The sequence below is a fragment of the Polyodon spathula genome, chromosome 6 (genome assembly GCF_017654505.1).
Source record: "Polyodon spathula isolate WHYD16114869_AA chromosome 6, ASM1765450v1, whole genome shotgun sequence".
Lineage (NCBI taxonomy): Eukaryota > Metazoa > Chordata > Actinopteri > Acipenseriformes > Polyodontidae > Polyodon > Polyodon spathula.
This window is the reverse complement of record NC_054539.1, coordinates 22,464,705-22,486,894: the sequence shown is the minus strand read 5'-3', so window position 1 is coordinate 22,486,894 and position 22,190 is coordinate 22,464,705. Positions and strand designations below refer to the sequence as shown.

Below are 22,190 nucleotides of genomic sequence, written 5' to 3'. Positions count from 1 at the left end.
CTAGGACCCAGGCCAAAACCCAGAGGGACTCCAGTATTAATAGGCATTGCTGCTGTTCTGAGCAAACATTATTAACTGGCTTTTCCCATCTTGACAGGTGTGAGTCCAGGATTTCACAGGCTCACTGACATTCTGGAGATTTAACAATATCAGGTCATAATAAAAAGCCTTAGACAGACCAATTAAGGTTTCACCAAGGAAGTTACCAACATTAAGTTTCCAACATGGATCGTAATCTAATTCCAGTAAAGGAAATGAGATGCAAATTGGAAGAAGGCTAAGTTGCTATTGCAAATCAAATGCTGCCTGAAATGACATTTTCCTCTCCAGCTCTGATGACATGCTGCACTTAACATCTCCTCGAGGCAGATCTTTCTTTTTGTTTCATATTCAATAAAAGGCAGAGATACAGGAGGTGGTTAAGTCCCTGCTACACCAAAGTAAAATCACACAGGTTGGAATTATTATCACTATACAGCCAAAATCACTATAGTGAGTAAACTAGTAGCCAGCAATTATGTTGGCTTATTATAATAATAATAATAATATAATAATAATAAATAATAATAATAATAATAATAATAATGTGATTATTTCTACCTCTTTTTTAAAATTATTTTCATTAATATGGATGTGCTTCTGATCTAGACAGAAATTGAGTGCAGGATCCCCAGTGAATTTCATAGAAACTCCAATATAAACATGCTGTGGCTTGTGACCTAGATTGATCTGTCCACAAGTTCAGGTATTGGAGGACCACTGTTAGTGATTTGGAAACCATTAGAAGGTAACGCTGCAGAATTCAAAGAACTTCACTTTTGTAAGTTATGTTGAATTACAGATGGATTTTTGTTGCATTCTTTTGCCTTATAAATTACAGCAGTATACAGTACATATATTAGAAGTAAAGCCAAATCTGTAAATATTTATGCACACAAAGAAAAATAAACTGTGGCACACTCCCTGGAGGGCTCTGGTTGTCTGATTAAATATTAATTTGTTTGCAGCAAGCAAATATTGAGCAGTTGACTGCCTTGTTGCCAATACCTATATGATAACATCTGATTAGCATTCACCGTGGGATATTTACTTAAACCAAACGTTGCTCATCTAAAGAAATAATTAAATCTTTTTCTTTACAGAATCAGTGCCCTTGCACTTTCTTGATCACTGTAGATAAAGAGAAGTGCATCTATATTTGTATTCATGGTTTGAATCTGGGAACAAGTTATCCCTCCACTGTCCCTATAAAAGGAAATAAAACAGCAAGCCATACTCCTTATCTGTTATAGTATGGGTTTTTCAGAATCATTAAAGCAGCAGCTCTGCGGCACTCCATATCATCTGAGGGCTGCCGCTTTCAACACAGGGCACTGTAACACCTCAAGCCAGGGTGCTGCTGATAAATTCAACATGCTCATGGTTTCCCATAAACAGGATTTGATCCTGTAATCCTCGTGGCCCAATGTACTAATCCAGTAACAATCACCTCAACTGTCGACAGTCAGTCAGGCGTTCTGGCTGCTGCTATGCCAATGCTACAGTATTATAATAATGTGATGCTGCTATTGGTCTGGACAATAAGGAGTCTTGCTCTCGATTACATTTGCACTTTTGAGACCCACTTCTGGATATTTCTGACAGAAAATGCAATTGTATTTATTTCCTTGCATGTTTTGGTAATATCTAGCTATGCACCACGTTACTGGATCCTCAGCTAATACACGATCCTCGCACTACTATGTCACTGTAGATGTAACTTGTTACATCGTAGTAGTATTATTTGCTCTTACTGTAAACTACACTGTATTTAAATATTAAGCTTGCATTGCAACCCTTTACTGCCCTGTAACACCTTGCAAGTCGCATTGGATAAAGGCATCTGCCAAATAAAAAAAATAATTGAAATACTGTATATCAGCCTTTACATACAAAGATAAAACACTTCACAGTAGTTTGTAATAGTTGTCTGCCTATAATGTATTCAGTACATTTATTAATGCTAATAAATTAATTCATCCTTTATATTGTAGCCTGCTGCAGTGTCACTGGCATAAAAGCTAGAACGATAAAGAGTTCACTTCAGTAAACATGGATGACACCTGCTGTTCCACGTATTGTGAAATCTACTGTAGAGGTGGCAGCTAAAAAGGGAGGTGAGCATCTGGACCACCTGCCAATCTCCTTGTGAACTGACAGGCTAGCTTGCATTAATATTCTAGCGGGCATTAAGCTCAACCAAATTTAGAAGACCAGCTCATGTCTGATTATGCTGATTGTGGTGCAAGCTAAGATAACAGCTCAGCAGAACCAGGGGACACAGGCTGGGAGGGCTCAGAATACTTAAAACTAGAAATTAAGAGTTTGGGGGTTACCTCTATCATTCAAGACTCATACAACTGCAGTTACTAAAGTATCTTTTTACCAGCTGAGAAATACACCCAAACTTAGACCAATTATTTCCATATTTGATGCAGAGAGACTAATGCATTTGTTTAATCTAGAATTGATTATTGTAATGCACTTTTTTTCTGGTGTCCCAAAACGTGTGGTGTCCCTCTTGCAGCTTGTTCAGAATACTGCTGCTAGAATTCTGACTAAAACCAGGAAATTACCTTTTTTACATTCTTTTTGGCCTCTTTACACTGGCTCCCTGTGCAGTATAGAATTGATTTTAAGAGTTTGCTGTTAACTTACAAGGCCCTAAATGGATTAGCACCTAGTTATTTGCAGGTGTTACTAACCCCATATCTTCTAAACCGCACTCTGAGATCACAGGATGCTGGTTATTCCTAGAGTCAACAAAAGCAACACAGGAGGTATGGGTTTTTCTTGTAGAGCTCCTAAATTATGTAATGGCTCTGCCTTTGTTTGTGAGGAAAGTCAAGACTAAAAATGCACTTTTATAAAATGACTTTCTTAACTTAGTGGGTTTTAATGTAACTTTAAAATTGCTGCTTTTGTATTATGTGCATAGTGTTATTTAAATGGTCTGACTGTGGCAGTTGTATGTGTGGCATGCTATACAAATGTATTGTGGTTTGTTGTATTTTTTCTGCTATGTACTGTACAATGCTTTGTGACACTTTTGTATAAAAAGTGCAATATAAATGCAAATGAATAAATAAATAAATAAATAAATAAATAAATAAACCCACAGTGCTACATTTCAATATCAGTGATGATCTGCTTGCTTTAAGGCTATGATGGCAGATCAGTTTACTGATGAAAGTCTCTATGGTTACCAGACAAACAGAGCTGGGAGTCCATTCTTCTCCTGACCTTCTCAGGTTATGTAACCTTGAAATGGGCAATTCCAATTTTGATGTAGGAGGCAACGTTACAGTTTGTCCCCAGTTATTCGGTTACAGTATAATATTGTGATCTCAGTCGATCTGCTGGATTATTAGTTTTCAGAGAGGGATAGAAATGCAATTTGTGTGTGTGTGTGTGTGTGTGTGTGTGTGTGTGTGTGTGTGCATATACACAAACATATAATGTATGTACATTTGTATTTGTGAATGCACATCATACATCCTAAAGAGGAGGAGCTAGAGACTTGTTTTTAATACTCACTAAATACATTTTTACTCAAAATGATCTTTCCTATAATAGTGTAAATCAGATGTCTTCAGCAAGAGCACAATTAGACGAGGCTCTCTCTTGGGTAAATAATTGCCTTGCCTTGGAAAGAAGATCTTGCATTATCCCCAATAGTAACCACCCCAGGTCCTCACCTCGCAGCACGGTCTTCAGGTTGACCTTGGCCTGCCGGTGTAGGTCCTCCACACAGGCTGGTCTATTCGTGGGCAGGAAGATGTTCTCCTGCTGGTGCCAGGGGGCTGTATAATGGACTGTCCACTTACTCTCGTCATCCAAGTTAGAGACAGCTGCAAGAAGAAAACAAGACAGATCAGGGCTTGTTGTGTTGTTGTACTTGTTGTTTTTGTGAGAGGAAACAAACTGCCATGGCCATTTCTTTTAAAGGACAAAGCATATGATCTACAAGATAGTACAAGTAGGAAGAATGTGTTGTTCATGTTCAATATATATGAACAATATATATAATTTATTAAAGATCTTAATTATAGACCTACAAACTGCATTAGTCAACTTCAAAATTCCAGAGAATTTGACTTATTAAAGCCTATGAGACACAGATCACTGATTTTAGAACCTTTAACTGTACTGTGGTGCATAACCACGGCAGTAGACAGTACATTAGAAGGTATAATTTACCCATGATCAGCAATACCCATGCTCTGCTGGAATACTGTGCTATGGCCCACCACAACACATTACAAAGACGAACTGGAGGTGTCAATTTTCAGTGAAACATTACTTTGTGGATAGGTCCTAGTTTAAAAAACCCTATTACAATCCCCAATACCTGCGACAATATGTTACACCTAAATACATTTTCAGTACCTTGTAATTAACTTCAATTAATATACACACACATAAACCACACAGGCAAGCTCAATAACACTCTACAACTTCTGTTAGAATCCTTAAAAAAATGTCAAAATTAGATGTTCACTTTGTAGAGACGAAAATGATAACCCAATTAATCTTAACTAATCTAGCTCCTGTAGTCTCAATAGGGGTTGGAGGGTCTTTTATAACTGACGCCCAGCATTTATTATTTAACCAAATGATGAAACCTGTGTGTCTTTTCTCTCATGGATGCCAGCAATCTGCTCTGAAAAGCCCTTATTAAGAATGCAATTCCATTCCCAGATCCTTGTTCAGTGAAACCCCCCCCCCCAACACTCTCAAATGAAAAGTGATTTTGTCCACAGGACTGTTTAGAGCGACACTCTATTGGGTTTTACTCTAGAGCCTGAGAAAGAGACCCAGTCATTTCAAGGAAAGCCACATGTGTTCTTTGATGGCCAGGCATGCTCAAGCAAAAAGAAAAGGTTCATAGCAAACCGTGATCATAAAAATACTCTCTCAACCCTTTATGATACATAATCAATACAGCAGAACATGCAGCAAAACTACCGATAAAAGCAAAAATGAAATAAAATATATAAAATTAGGGGATGATCTTAAAACTGAACTAAAAGCAGTTTAAAGCAGTGCCCTCACAATAGAAAAACAATGTCATATGCAGTAGAATTAAAGATCGTATTAAATACAACACACTTCCCCACTGCATAACTGGCACAGACCAGCACCACAGAATGCATGGCTCTTTCTATTAAATGCACTGCTCCACCCGTAACAGCATGATAGGGAACCGTTGCTGACTTCACAGTATTTCGGTAAATAAGCTTGAATACCTGCTATGAAGCCACAAGTTACAGCTCTGAATTACACTATGTGCATGACAGAATGTGCTTTTTAGTGATTAGTGTTTTAAAAAACTTAGAAGTAAAACTGTAACAGCCAATGTATTAACATTCATTCATTTGAAAACATAAGTAAAAGCAATCATGCATGACTAGTTTCACAAATGACAAGATGCAAAAAACAGGTGTGCACTACGGCTGCTCTTTCATTTCCACTGAAGTCATTGTCTCTGGGCAGTGAGAGAGGGGAACACACCCTGGTTTACAAAGACCATGCCCTTTTTATTAATCATCTCACTACAAAACCCCTTGTCTTCATTCTCATTCCCTAGGAGTACAAAAAACATTCCCAAGAGTACAAGCCTTACAACTTTTAAACCTTCGTGTTTTTGATCAATTGTATTTTATCCTACGGTAAACAGAGCTGTTACAGTACAAGGTACTGTAGGGGTTTGTAATTGTGCCAAGCATTTTGGCTAGTGCGTTTTATCGGTGTGAAGTTTGGCAGTTTCTTACAATATGCTTCATTTTAGCATTGCATGTTCAATGTAGCAAAATGATCTCTACTGTACTGCACCACAGGACAGGTTTGTTCAGATAGTAACCTTACTTAAATTAAAAAATGTCCCTTGAATAAATAAATAAATAACAACATCATAATAATTAGTTAAAATTATTCAATATACAAGTAAAGGATTTTATTATGGAAGACAAGAAGTTCCACAAGTAAATAGTTTTAAAAAATCTATACGTTCTGACTTTGAGCAATATGTAAATCAGCACCTCAGATCATCCGCTGTTAGGAGAAGCAAGAACACTTACCTTTTCTCTTGAAGTATTTAATCACAGATTTCAGCTTTGTGCTAATAAACACCATTATGTATTTTTATCTTTCCAAAGGTATGGTTTGTAAAAGTTTACTACAGCATTGATCCTCGGACTTGGTCCTGTTGTATGCACTGCTGCAGAATCTGCTTGCTGCTCTGGTGACGGTGCTTCACAGGGCACTTTGCACTCTGCTAGAAAACCACAGGAGGAGAGTCGTTGCTTTCTGCAACATGATCCCAGCACTGCCTAGCAAAGCCTGACAACACAATGAAGTGGAAGAAAAGGCTTCAGTGAAGACAATTGGGCGTCTGAAGATAAAACTGACCCAGGCTGCATTTGTACAGGTTTCAGAGCTACTGTGTTATTTGATTTTTAGCTTATTTTCCTCCTGCTGCAGAAAACAGGAGCCATCAAAAGTGCATAGCCTCTACTGTATTATTCCAATCTCCAAGTGCACACACTGCTGAGTCCCTCGCAGCCCCTACCAATTCCGAATGGATTGTCTACAATATATCCATTGTCCAGCCTTCACAAACACTATGCCCACACCCCCACCGTTGTGGGGTTCAGTGTTATTTTATGGGAAGAGAATTTACAATAGACATTCAATGGAGTTGCAAATGATCCATGAATTTCGGTGGGAGATTAACAACTTACACCTCCCCCTGTCTAACTCATTTCAGCTCTGCAGACTTCTGAAGCAGGGGCTTTAATTGCTCCAAACCTGCTGTCTCATTTGCTAGCACAATAGGTCTAAAATGCACCAAGAACCAACAAGTTGGATTTGCTTTGCCTTGGCATGTCTAGGCTTACAGGCATGTTGAAAGAGGGATTGCCTGTGTAGCTCTGATTAAAATATCACTGTTCTCTCCTTGAAGAGGCACGTTCACCTCTATTTCCATAATTAAAAGAAATAAAATAAAAAAACGATAAAAGAAACTGCACATAATCAAATAAAAAAGAGAGCTTTGGGTTACCTGCCTTTTGAAATGAAAGCCCCTTTGAGGGGGTCAGGTTTCTTTAGGAATAAAGGAAGTGTACATATTTTAATATCTTCATCTGTAAATAGAAATGAATCAAGGGCTATACAGCGGTATTGTACACTTGCCTTGCCAGGATGAATGTGCTTAAATAGTCCCTCAAAACATCTGCAATATTAAATGGTTTGCCAAGGTCCGTTCACTTAACCTCAGGACTGCTCAACCCAGCAAATTTTCACTGTTGGGGAAATAACAGTACCATGGGATAAATTTCATCCCTCCCGGGAGAACAAGACCCTTTATAAAGAAAGCAGGTCTTAAGATGTATAAAACTGGAGGTCTTTCCCCGATTGCTTTTTTGAATGTTACAAGTTCCCGACCCAATCTGGGTATACAATTGATAAAACACAATACCTGTATTGGTCACACAGATTTAATAAATGGGATGATTTTCACTAAAAGTAAATTGTTCCAGTACTGTTACTGGAGTGATATGAATTTACGATTCAATTTTTTTAACTTAAAATGAAAGATATTTATTATAAGCCACTTCTACTTTTCTTTAAACAAGTTTGACTGATTGGAATTGAAATAATTTATTCTCAAAATCCTGTCCCCATCCCCCAGCTTGCACTTCTTAGCTTTCCGACTGACCTGCTTCATTGTGTTACTTGTGCCGGTCACTCTGGCACAAATCAAGGGTGATGAGATGCACTGAGAACAAAAATTCCTGCATACGAAGCCATTCTGTGGCTGGCTGGGAGCCTTTAGTCCCTGAGACAAAAGCAGAACAAAACCCTAAAAGACCAGCTCTGCAGAAACAGCAAAAATAATCTACATCTTGGAGATTGGTTTCAAAAGTATGTACTACATTTATACTGTTGCTGCTGTAAACATGTTTGTATTCTTAAGTACAGTTCATGAACAAATGCTATTCTTTTAAAACGAGCTGGGTGGGACAATAGCAAAAATCAGTAAAATCCGCCCTGTTAACATTAGCAACATTGCTCAAATAATACTTCTGTTGTCCTGCATTTATTATTATTATTATTATTATTATTATTATTATTATTATTATTAATTTATATTTCTTGGCTTTGATAATGAACTGCTTTGGAAATTTATCAAGGTTGCACACATCTGCAGCATATTTGCACCAAAACTTAATTTCTGTACTGGTAATACCTCATTTGTTTTGTACTTCTGGCTCTGAATGCCAGCTGAGTAACAAGACTTTATTGTAGCTGTAGAAGGGGGTTCTTTAGAATTGGTGATGCAGTAGGTTTATTTGTAAAAGGAATGTTAATGAGGCTGGGCTGTACATCTAAAGTTTTTTTTTTTTTCTCTTTAACTGTATTATATCTGAAACAACACACTGGGCAAATACATCATTTGAAATTATTTCTAAAGGTACATTGTGGGATGTTATTATAATAATCTAGTTTATTATTTAGAATTCTCACTGTATAGCTGAAGTAAAAAATAAATAAATAAGGCAAGATCTAACAGAAATAAGCCATACTTAAAAAGAATGAAAGCTGTACTTTAAAATAAACAAATAAATAAAGCTGAAATCATTCTACAACCCATTGTGTTGCACAAAGAGAAACATGGGGCCCTATTTTCCACTGTGCTGGAATGATGAGGCCTAACTGTTTAATTCAGTAAGGTAAAAGTAATGATGGTGTAATCACCCTTTCTGTAATTACACCTTTTACCTTTTTAAATAACATTTATTTTCATATGGCATGTCCCTTATACTGGTATATTCAACTTAACAAGAGAAGTGGAAAATTCAGTCCATGGTCGCTTATTGGTGGTCTACCATTTCTGAAAACGTCTCTGTGCTCATAAACAGGACTAATTAACTAGGCTTGCTACTTTTCGATTGTAGTCAGTAAAGCTTGTTAAACATTGATTTCCCCAAAAATATGAGTTCAACTGAAATAAACTTATAAAAGCATAAACGTCGGTAAAACCAATCACTTTGCTTTTCTAATGAAAAATAATAATTTAAGAAATCATCTCTAGTCTGTGTAGTTTTTATACTTGCTGTCTGTCCCGTCTCCATTCCGCTCTGAATGGCTAGGGGTCGCTGTCAGTCAACTCAGTGGTCTCTTAATAGGCTAGTGTAGTTTCACTGTCAGTCATTTCATCCTGTTCTGATAGATCTTGTTGGCTGAAGCAGCGCTAGAATGCTCTCATTCGTTTAAATGACTGTCAATCATCAAGACCGACTGCACTTTCATTTGCCAACAACAGCGCCTGTCATTCAAAGCGCCAACTTTGAAATTAGCGGGTTAAGGTGTAAGTAAGCTTTTGCTATTATAGGTACACGGTGACAGTTACTAGTTTGATTTGGAAATGGGGCGCAAGAGGAAAACACTTAATGAGTACTGTGCACAATCTTCTGACAGACGTCTGAAGTCTCCGCGGCAGGACGAAGTGGGCCAGGAGAGAGGCGGAGCTCAGAATAATAAATGCAAGTTAGTTCTGTTCGGCTATCTAATGATTTGTTCTGTGCATATTGTTTTTACTTGTAAATGTATGCTATAAAAGTCTGTGTAATACACTTTTTATGCTGTGGTTTCTATGGTTTATTTGAGACTTTTTTTTTTATTTGTGTAGGAACTTTAGCTTTACAAGGTATAGCTTTGCTGCAACCACACATTATTTCAAATAGAATGTTTGTAACCATGGTTTTGTTGCACGTCGAATAAGATAAAGGGGTTTCTCTAAATGAGACGTTTCTCAATGGCATAAAAAGTCTGGGTTTTACTACGTTCTACTATCGTAGATCGATTTCACCCACGCTCTGCTTGAATTTGGAAAACGGTAAATTCTTTCAAAAACAAAACGTCGATATTAAACCGTCGATTTGGCAAAAAAATTAAAATCGAATAGTAGCAAGCCTATAATTGACCCACAGAAGAGATGGACCCACTTTTAAAGAAGATTGATAGACATGTTTCAGTCGTTGCATGTGAAAGTGCTTTCCATTTTAAACACAGTCACCTGTTATCTTCTGCAATGCTGGAATGAAAGTTGGTTTGTTATTCATGTGATGTTTACAGAGGGCAGTGGGAGGCACGGAGGTCACTGAGGCACCCCTGCTGTTCTATTGAGCTAGTTTAGCCACCATGAGATCCCTAACATCCATAAACCCAATCTAACCTCCCATTAACCGCAGGTCTCACTCTGACTGATCAGAGTTCCTCTTCCAAAAATCAAGGTGAACCCTTTAGACAAAATATCACATACCATAGTGCAATGCTGTTATCACATATTGATAAAGATTATACGGTACATGTGTTTTACTGAGATGGCCCATTTCAGACACCAAGATATCATTTTTTGTTAGTATTGCCGTATGGATGGCATACAATTAAAACATATTTTGATCTGCAGGGAGCCCATCTCAAGTTAATATTAATTTTAGACTTGCTTCTTTACACGCAGTAGACATTCTGATATAATTTGAAACCTTTAAACTGCCGAGATTTTATGCCTGCAAATGTTCCATGGACTACACCATCCAGAGAACAGATGCAAATCAGTGAACTGGGATGGCTGAGTTTGGATAACTCCAAGGGAAGATGCCATTCCTGTGAAGTAACACCCATCTCATTTCAATACAACAGTGTCTAGATATATAGAAATACATTAGCATTAAAACAGCATTAGCATGCAGTTAAATGCATAGGGCTGGAAAGTAAATCAGAATAAAATGTCAGTGCTAATTTGGGTCCAACAACAATAATAATAATATAATAATAATAATAATAATAATAATAATAATAATAATAATAATAATAATAACAAATAACAATGGTATATAACAAATAACAATGGTATACTTTACTACAGTATTTGGGCAATTTCAGGGAATAAGCACCAAGTAGTTCAAAGTAACACTGCTGCACTGGTATGCAACATCCTGAATTAAAATTACGTATAAATAAAAAAGAAGGATTTCTCTCTTTAAGGGAAGAATTTATAACACCTACTATGGCTCCACCACCTGTTTAGTTTGGTCTTATTACAATATGTTCCTGTTTAGCCCAAGCGCTGAGGTGAAACCTTTTAATCCCTAACTGACAACTAGATGTAGCCAAGCAGAAAGCCTTTAACACAACTTTCAACAGACTTCAATTCCATCTTGTGATTCTGTTGGTAGAGGATCCATTGTTCTTCAGCAATGGCACAAATCTACCCCCCCACCACCCCCCACCCCCCCCCCCTCCCGAGCCTCGGAGATTGGGATTCAATAGTTTCTAATAGGGATTGAAAAGCTAACATGACTGCTGACCATCTACTGATGTTTACTGACTGACAAAAGACCTTCCCATCAGATCTGTCCACAACCTGAAACCTACAGTATTTGACCGTCCTCTTATCTCCTGTCACACTTCCCCCAAACTCACAATACAGATTTTCTCCTCCTAGGTTAATAAATGACACACAGTTTTTATATCTCAGAGAAAAAGATGACTTGAACCCCTGGCCTGAAAATGAAAAAAATAAGTTCTGGTTTAAAAAAATAAATAAATAACTAAATAAAATCGTCATTGAATTTATTTATTTTCTTTTAGTTTTTCTAAATTTAGCAGAAAAAAATTGTTTTTTATTTTTTGTTTTTTTTCACAATAGTGTTTCGGCAACAGAAAGGCCAATTTGTTCCGATACAGTACAGGGCACTTTACTGGCAAGTGGTCCTCCAGTGCTCATTAGGATAACCTTCTACAAAGTAGATCATTGTGACTAAACAAGGACCACTTTCAATGTAAATACCCAGTGTTGCACACTGGGAACTTCTCTTCTGTATGCAAGTTGATTTAGGAGGTCTGTTGTTATCAAGGCTTTCTCGGTGCCAAGAGATTTACAGGGGATTAATAGAGGAGTGCTTAGGTGTAAATACAGAGCAGCGGGGAACAAACTGAACTACAACATACACTGTGTAGTTTAAAGAAAAACAACGAAAGACCTGTAAAAGCAGGGATGAGGCAAGTCTTTTTCACAATGCAACACACTTAATGTTTAACTGGGCAGGTACAGCACTCTAGTGACGCCCACTGGTGTAGAACAATAAGCTAGCCTTGTCTAATTCATTCCGAACAAGGATAAGAGTCTAGTTAAAACAAAAGCACTGTTAGGTTTGCTAATCTTTAAACTCCAGTGCGAAGTCTGTAACAGCTTTCATTCTTTCACAAATGACCTAAAGCAAAGAAACGGATGTCTGGCCTACACAGTTCTGGAAGTGGCCTAACAAGACAGTAAGTACAGTAATTGGTAAAACTCCTGTAAAACTCAACTCTTCCCTTCTGGACAATATAGCACTCTACCTTTAATGCACTTTAACTTGCACTTATCTGCTCCCTATTTTCCTGTATGTAATCCTGCACTGAACCCAATCTGTAGTATCTTGTATTTTACTTGCACTCTTATCTAATCCTGCCGTAACTATCAACACTGTTATCTGCTCTTGAACTGCCCCGATATCAAATTGTACTGTGTTTTGTATTTGCTCTTATTAGAACTGAAGTCATTGTATTTTGTATCTTGCTCTTGATTGTACTGTAATTCTTGATATGTATTTTTTTAAAACAACTGTAAAATTGCCCTGGGTAAGGGCGTCTGCTAAGAAAGAAAGAAATAATAATAATAATAATAATAATAATAATAATAATAATAATTGGAGACAAGAAAAAAAAGGGATATTGATATTGAGTTCCACCTGGAGGGTGCAGTAAAGACTGACCTCTATAACAGAAAAATCCCAAGTGTCAGTTAAGATGAAGAGCACTGAGCTCAGGGATTAATAGAGCAATAAAGCATGCTTTTCTGTCTTTGTAAGATGCCATGTTACAAAGGATTAATGGACTGGCCTTGATCCTTCAGGAATAAGGGTTAGAGAACTACTGTTCCTTTATTCCACTAGTCCACTACAGCACACCTCCTGCTTTATAACAATCGATCATGCCAATAACTGGCTCCAACTTAAGTAACTGCGATTTGAATTCCATCCGTTCAGATTAGTAAGCAGTACACTATTACTAACGAACTGAACAATCCGATCAAATCACCATCACCGAATCCATGCTTTTGTACTTTATACTCAAACATTACCATGAATGCAATTTAACCACGTTTCCACTAAAAATCACTAAACACTAAAAGGACAAGTGGAATTTGTCATTACAGTACACAAGTGTACAAAACACTTATTTATGAAGCACAAAAATAAAATAATTGAAAAACAGAAAATTGACATTTTACCTTACTGTACTTTACTGTAAATGTGGTTACAGTAATGAAGAGGAATGGGTTCCATATAATAGTATGAGTGTCTGATTCCAAATCCCATCTGAAACACTCATTTCCACATCATGTCCTTAAAGTAGTGTTTAATCACCTACATTATCAGTGCCACCAAGCTATAAAAACTGGGTATAAGCCACACCCTGACCTTCACAACATCACAATTAAGTTATCTGGGATAAAGTCATTATCAGGTATTCAGGCCTTACATTATTTAAGCATGTTACAGGACTGGTTATTCAAGTCAGAGCTGGTTGTACAGCAGGTAGTGCTGGTTTCCACTGGCTATACTGGTTGAAAAGACTGTTATACTGGCTGTACAATTGGTTAAGCTGTTTCAAGAAAAGAAAAATAAACAGTCAAAACACAATAAACAGTAAAAGTTCTGAAGCCTGTTGAAAGGCTGTTATCACACTCGTGAATAATAATTACTGTAAACATGTGCTGGGTATTCCTAATTCTTGCTGATCAACAGCTCACTAGAAGTTACTAAAATGGTCAGAATTATTAGCTGTCCACTCAACTACAGTACAGCACCAAATACTAAAAATGTGGTGTCTTTTGAGCTGTTCTGGACTGTAAAGTAAAACAGTACTGAAGCCATGCATCGCTTAACGCATGGTGTTATATAGGTGCTGCTTCTTGCCTCTCAAAATGAGATGATGTGGTCAGTAAAGCTTCCACCAGATGCTCGATATTTCAATTCCAAAACCTTTTCCAAGGTTAGGTAATGTCAAAAAATGTGTTGAAGACTGCAGGCTTTGATTTGCAGTACAAACAACAAGACCTATTGCATAAAGCACGTTCAAATCAGCCAGGGATTGCCCCTAATTTCCGCAGTGACACGGTCAAGCCTGTGCTATCAGCTGCTTTTAAAATAAACGCATTTGGTTGTGATCTCCAGGGAGCAGGCGACAGACAGCCTCATTAATTATACAACGCTAGCATTGTAATTACTGTAGTGCATTATTTTAAAGTATTGATTCTTTAACTCCCAAATGTGCATTTCCATATACATGGTTTACAGTGCAGTTCACAGTAAATGTGTTAGGTGTAGTTGAGATGCAAAGACATAAAAAGGTATAACTGCACAAAGGTATATAGCACGTTTCTTGCTCTATCACATTGTCACTCATGAATAAGCAATGTTATACATTAGTTAGGGTAGCATGATAGATTATTGATGTAAATATTCTGGGATATCTCATTCAAATATGATATCATTTTAGAGAAGTTTTAACTGGATTTATTGTGCAGGGTCCACAGGTTACAACCTCTGCTTTTTCTATGTACTGTATGCAGCGTGCTACTGTATGGGGGACACGTGAGCATATGAGTTAGTAATATAGTACATATAGTGAAATCAAAAAACAATTTAAACTGTACTATCATTTTCTTGATAAGGCTATTGCACACACCACAGACATATTGTGATATCTAGTAGGGCTGTGTTCAAAGTTTTGAAGGTTTGTTCCCTAGCCAGGAATTCGAAGGGAGTTCTAAACCTTCAAAAGGTTCATCAGGCTGCATTCACGCAATGTTTTTTTTTCGTTTATTTTTTTTTGTTAACAGAAACCGTTTGACAATGTGCAAACAATATAAACCACATAGTAAATGCCACTCATACAAAATCAGATCTTTTGATTTGTATAACACATATTACTTAAACAAAACTCTACATGCCACCAGTGCCATTTAGTGGAGCAGGGTATATTACATCAAAGTACTGCGGGGTGTGGGGCGGGGTACCTATAGCGGTTGTAGTGCTTTGGTAAAATATGTTCAGTAAGTGCTATGGTAGAGTATCTTTGAAACATACAAAATATACGCTTCCACTAATAATTTTAATTTGGAAAACAGAGCACCGTCCGCCCCTCCCCCCTCCAGCTCATGTTATTCAGAAGAACTTTAATTTCTTCATTCGCCATCTCGACAGCAAAGTGTTATATAGCGTAACCTGTATTGACAGAAATCTCTTGAAACCCCTCTGCTGTTTGGTATTTTTTGTTTTTTTGTTAAATGCCCAGATGACCAAAATGCAAACTGTGCAAGTGACTCTTGATGTATCATGGAGACACAACCAATCTCTGGGATCACCTGACAAGCGTAAGTTCACAATATTAATGTTTTTAGTAGTAGTAAAATGTGACTGATAACCTGCTTGGAACAGCGACTGTTAAATAAAGCTTTGTTGTACCTAAAAAAAGTTATTCTAATTGACCGCAATCAAGGCCCGGAGAAACACATCTCTGGGCCCTAGACAAGCACACACTTGCAGGCCCCCTACCTCTGAACAAACAGCCACACACACATATAAATACAAACAAAAATATTGCGTGTGCATGTCCAGTGATCTTTGAAAAACAAAAACTGCATCTGCACAGTACTTTGTAACACAAGTCAGAACAAATTGATTTTGGGACACATGCCTCGGTTTGAGTCAGTGAGTGAATTTTTTTCCAGTTGAGGTGCAAATCTGTATATGTAACCCCCCCCCCCCCCCAAACTATGCAAATTAGTACCATCGAAGGTTCGAACCTTCCTTCGGTAATGTGTTCCTAACCTTCAAAGGTCAAAATGTACCTTTCATTACAGTCCTAAAATCTACTATAGAATATAAGCAGTGTTGACCAACCTACTGCTAAAACCTTACCAAATGCAGCATGTGCAATAATATCTGTTGTGACCTCAACAGATTTTCCATAGATCTGACCCACATTTTATAAAGTGTTGATCCTGCAGGTTCATTATCTATCCAGGGTTAGGGGTGAGAAGAAAGGGGATGACTTTATACACCCTTTATCAAAGAAACTGGTAAGCTGATATTGAGCAGTTTTCAATGCAACAGAACCAGCAACTGCATTATAAAAATCAATAAAGAAGCCAACAGTGAATAACTTTCCCTTTCGTCCAGAAGATGGGATCAATAACATCAGACAGACCCTACGGAATAGATCACTGAGGGGATGGCTAGAGAAGGTGGCTCCATGAAAGCACTGTCTTTAAAAAGCATTGGGTTGTAATCCAGACAGCAGTCTGCAGCGACCCGACCAGATTTAAACCTGACCGCCGGTTCCCTACTGGGTTCACATAAGCAAACCACCAGCACACCAGAATATAACCCAGATCAAACAGACACAGGGGCCATCAGTATTTATAATCAGTATAACTTATCTAGTCTTGTACTTACTGTTGTAAGGACTTAATCCTTGACAGTAGCTTACCACCTCTTTGAAAAAATGTGTTTGCTACTACTGCTGTACTAAGTTTAACTTGTATCTGTCCACTATTTGGTTTGGACATTGATTATACTGTACAGTTCTTTTTCTAAAGGTTGAATGCATACTGTAGTGTGAGGTCAAAGAAGTAAAAAAAAAAAAAAAAAAAAAAAAAAAAAAAAACTACTAAAAGTTATGGTCAAAAGTTTTGCATCACCCAACAGAATTAACTAATTTTGCTTCATAAAGTAAAATGTAACCTGCTGAATAATGTTACATTAACAGATTGGATTACATACCACTTTGTAGTTTTCCATATACTTACTGAAAAGCTGACAAAAATTGAAAGATTTGACTTTTTGAAACCGAACATGAAATACTATGAACTATTTTGGCTTCTCCTTTTGCGATACCATTTTGTAGTTTCTTTGAAAGCATGCTGTTAAAGAAAAAAAAAAAAATCTGAATTATGTTCATACAGTTTGCTTTATTTCTTATTTAATTATGTCTCATAATTAAAATTCTAGGTGATGCAACACTTTTGGCCATAGCTGTAGTCTCCACTCCGGTATTGCAAAACAATAACAATCAAGAACTACAGACCTCTATCAATAACTAAAAGTTCAGGCTATAGAATTGCATTTCACAGTCAATCATGTTCAGACTTTTTTCTAAATATGTTGGACAACCAAAGACAGCAATTACATGGGTATTATCGTACTGACTACGTGCTCTTACTGAACTTTATTCTTATAAGCAAATATTTGTATTATTTGTTTATTTAGCAGACACTTTTATCCAAGGCAACTTACAGAGACTAGGGTGTGCGAAACATGCATCAGCTGCAACATCTCGCCCGACAGATGGAGCACAAGGAGGTTAATTGACCTTCTCAGTCACATAGTAAGTCAGGGAGCGAGCCGCGATTTCAACTGGGCTCCTCCTGGTTACAAGCCCTTTTCTTTAAGCAACGGACCACACAGCCTCCTTTTACTTTAACTGCTCTTAGGTCGAACTCGCTCTTAAATGGAATTTTTTTTACTGTATTCTTTATTTTGCTCTTATTTGAATTTGATCTTTTTTGCACTGACTTTATTGTACTTTATAAGTGCTCTTATCTGTACTCTGTAGTGCGATATTTTGTAATGTAATACTTTGTACTGTGATATTTTATAATAAATCACCCTGGATAAGGGAGTCAGCTAAGAAATAAATAAATAATAACGATAATGATAATTCTGTGAGCTGTCAGTTATTCCAGTTAAGTAGGACTCCGAGTTTGAAAAGGCAGACCTTCCTGCAATACATTAGGTTGCACCGATTCCCTCTTGCTATTTGCACATACTGTACCATGCAAGTTTGAAAGCCCTCCATTCTACCACACACGTCACACTCTCAACCTCTGGCAGCTGAGTCCCTATAAAATGTATTGGGGGGTTAAGCATTTCACACAAGTTACATCTGTAGCTGTCATAAGGTTAATATAGCAGAACTTGAGCTCTTCCTTGAATGCGAAATTGAATTATTAGCCACATGCTGGACCAACCTTTTCCGATCTGAGTGTAATTAGGCACGTTTATCTTCCTTTCAGAACCTCACTGGCCCGTGTTGAAAAACGCAGTAATGCAGCTTGGACTCTCATCAATTTAAGTGACAAAATGCCCGCTGCATTGCAACAACATATGGTTCATGTGATTCAGTACTCTCCAAGGACAATACATACTGAAGTGAATTTGCAGTATAAACCACAGCCATTTTTATTTTTAGCACTTAAATGTCTCATTTGCATTAAAAATTGGATAACATTTAAACTATAATTACATGTCCTTTTGACAAATACTATGTTATATTTTTATGTAAATATTACAAACCGCTTACTCTTATTAAAATCCAAGTCCATAACTAATTTTAGCTGCTTTATAATGGGACAAAAACAACTGTCATTGCAGTCGAAATTCTCCCTGATTAGTGCAGTTATTTGGGTGAAAAACAGAGAATGCATATAAAACATTGTGTTAGATAAATTGCTTAACGTGTGCAAATGTATTTTGTAGATATGCATCAATTATAGTAGTATTTACCATATGCATGCAATTTGAGTTCTTCAAAGTGCACATTCAGTCAAACTATTTTAAACATTTTGTTTATAAACCTAAATAGCCCTTGTTGTATCACATCAAACAGAGCGGAGGTTACTGAAGAAAAGCTGTTTATGTACCTGTTGGGATCTCTGTTATGCCCTTATTAAACTCTGTACTCAAGTCAGTTAATCTTGATTGCGCGCATGCATGCAATGAAAGCTGTGCTCAGGGTTCCCATGTGTTCAATGGAAATAGCAGTTACGTCTTTAGGGACTGCCATAAGCCGAGTTGTTAGGGTTTCCAGTTTGACAGCGTGTGGAAAGTGAAAACACAATAAAGAGCAGCTCACATTAGATGTTACAACTGAACTGAATTGTACTTTGGCTTTAAAAATAAGAAAAGGCCACCAATGCAAATGTGTTATATGACCTCGTTACTGACAAAAGTAATATTATTACAGTAAGGCGTTGCTTAAGTAACTTAGTTACCCCAACTTTGGTGGTAAAGGTTATTGAATATGGCCCTGTGTCTTATTAGCACCTCCTGTTTTTACTAATGTAATAACCTACATCTATGTCCAGCTCCACAGACAGTAAACTAGGGACATGCAATTAATGTTGCTATGAAACCTAACAGCTTCTCTTACTGGTACCTTATCTCTTCTGGCCGTTTACTGCCACCTACAGGAGCACGCAAAAACTGATTCACACTGTAATTGCAAATAAATTAAAACACCAGTCTTTTGACTAGAAGCATAAGCCTTTGTTAGGTGAGAATACGTATTATTCTTGAAATCTTAACCCTATCAGAACAAGCCTTGAAATAATAATTTTTAAATAATTTTGAATTTAATATAATTAGTCTACAGTATGGAAAGAACAGGTAATAAGACAAGACAGTTCCTTTTAGTTTCAACAGTTCATCAAATTATTTATGTACATCACTTACTGTTATCAAACAATAAAGACAACACTTTAAAAAATGGTTTCTGCTGCTTTTACCTTAATTAATTTTCACTTAGTTACAGTACCAGTGGATCTGTAATTCATTCAAATCTGCTTTCAAATCTGGGGCATCCCTCACATTCAGGATGGCTGGAAGAAATGACTGCATGTCCCAGGGAGTATCAGAAATTAATGCATCTAAAATTAAAGATTAAATATCCATGACTTATTTTTGCATTACAGATTGAAAGGATGATGTTTCATACTGGACTATGTTTTAGAACAGCTACACAATCAGCATGTACACTTTCCACTGCCTGTCAGATACAATGCAACTAAAGCTAAAAAAGTACTGTGTTGTCTAGAGATTCTGGATGCATCTAATACTGACAGTGAAGGGGAACAGTAGTTCAGCAATAACTTGGATCATGTAAAATATTAAACAAATGAAATCATGCACATGATATTTTCAACAGAACTCTGCTTATAACCTAATTTGCTGTAAAGTTGTAAAGAGTTATTTTCTGTATTTGTGCCTGGTAAAAGAAGATTGGAGGTGAGTGCATACAGCCTATTGGAAGGTAATTAAATCAAGTCGAATTAGCTGAGTTTACTTTACATACCTTATGGACTGTCTGTGTTCAGGCACTGTACTGTACTGTGCCGTTTATGTGGAATTGCACTATAAATGTTACATGGTGATAAAGCATAAAATATTTCCTACTATGAACAGGTCATTATCTCAAACATCAACACACATCAAAAATGCTCACAGAACTGTGGGAATAATGTCTAGCTGAATGCCTACAGTAGAAAAATCAATTAATTAATCACAGTAATAGCACTGGTAGACCAGGTCATCAATACTAGTCCATTTATATTTAGTGCATGAACATTTGGTTAAACAATTCTAGCATCTCCGGATCAAGTAGAGCACAGAACACCAAGAAGACATTTGCAGGTTCTGGCTTCTCTTCCCTCCCCAGAGATCAGCAATTTCTTCTTGTGCAGAAGAGAATTAATCCCCAATTACTGCCAGACACCCGCTGCTGTCCTGCTGCTACACTGGCCTGTTAATTATTTAATAATGCTAGAATTAACATGAAGCGAGTAAAATTATATTAACTGAACATGTGGCTGCTTGTTCTGTGGTTTTAAAAGGATACTTGCACATGCAATAAAACTTCAGCGAAGCTTAGACGCCTGTTTAATTTTATTGTATTGTCCATCTTATTTAAAACATCAGATCAATTATGTCCTACTCATTCCTATATTATGCTTTCGACTCAGAATTCATTTGTCTGAGCATATTCAAAGGTTGCTATAGTGCAATTTGTGGTTGTACACCCCGTGCTGTGTTATGCAGAGATGTGCTGCATGACAGAGACCTGAAAAGAAAGACAAAGCTCAGGTGGGTCAACTCACTCCACTCTGCCAAGGCCTCAATGAAATAGCTTCAAATTACATTGCCATTATAGGCTTCCGTTGGCAACCGCAATTCAAATTACCTGCTAAAGAGAATGGAGGAAATTACAGAGGTTTTGTTATTGCAGGGCTGCTAGTCACATCGTTTATCCAGGATTTATTTCATTTAAGAACAATTTGGTTGGAGCAAATGCTTTCCAATACCTCGAGTCCTCTAAAATAAATCAATCGCAATAAAAAAAAGAACATTTAAACTCTAAAGGGGTCCCATACAAAATAAAGGAGGTATGTTAAAGGTTAAAAAGATTTAATTGCACATCTCCTACAGCAAATTCCAACTTCCAGAGCCCCCTGTTGGTGTATAATAACTATACTGTAGAACACCTCTGCCAGCAGAGGTCATCATAACAAAGGAAAGATTTAACCTTCCTAAAGAACAGTCTTAAAGGCAACATGAAAATGTGAATAGCTCAGTGATGGCACAGAAGGTAGCTTGGGACTACTTCTTTCAAAACATTGACCTAATTGTGAACAGCACTACTTTACATGTACATGCCTAAAAAACAAGCAATTTTTAAACAAAAACTAATTTGCACTTGCTGTGGTGTAGAATAATATGCCAGACAACCATGCTGTAGCTGTCTTGACTTACTGTGTCACACGACAGCACACATAGCCATGTGGCCTAGTGATCAAATCTGACCACTTGTTGCAAGCCAGGATTGTGGTTTTTAATGCTTTATATTACTACACAGGTAGAACAAATCAGTTTTCTACCTATGTCCAGACAACTATGCATTCCACAGAAAAGTGTTGGTTTAACCTGGGTTAATACATTCTCAACATAAAACTTTGACATTTACAGCACAGAGAATGTCTTGCAGTAATCTAGCCTATCCAACCCAATTGTCCAAGCACACACGAGTTCAACAGACAGGCACTGGAAGCAGCATGCTGCTGGCGGATTGCTGGCAAACTTATTTCCTTGATTCAGATGCTAAAGAAGTCTAATCACGATAAGAAAGTGCACATGATTTCATTACATATCTTAAATAACTTCCCCATCAAAGTATTATTGACCAAACCTCACACAGCATCA

General features: G+C 37.2%; 1 protein-coding gene across 5 annotated transcripts in view; it reads right to left on the bottom strand.

Annotated features, from left to right (window-relative positions):
* LOC121317023 (NHS-like protein 1) overlaps positions 1-22,190 on the bottom strand; it is a 132,059-nt gene that overhangs the window by 20,363 nt on the left and 89,506 nt on the right. For 4 of the 5 annotated variants that reach the window (XM_041252547.1, XM_041252548.1, XM_041252549.1 and 1 more), the window contains exon 2: positions 3,738-3,890. In XM_041252547.1, the coding sequence (XP_041108481.1) occupies positions 3,738-3,890 (153 nt within the window). Of the gene's footprint in view, positions 1-3,737; positions 3,891-6,119; positions 6,258-22,190 lie in introns of those variants that run through there. The other variant, XM_041252550.1, reaches the window with a different exon arrangement.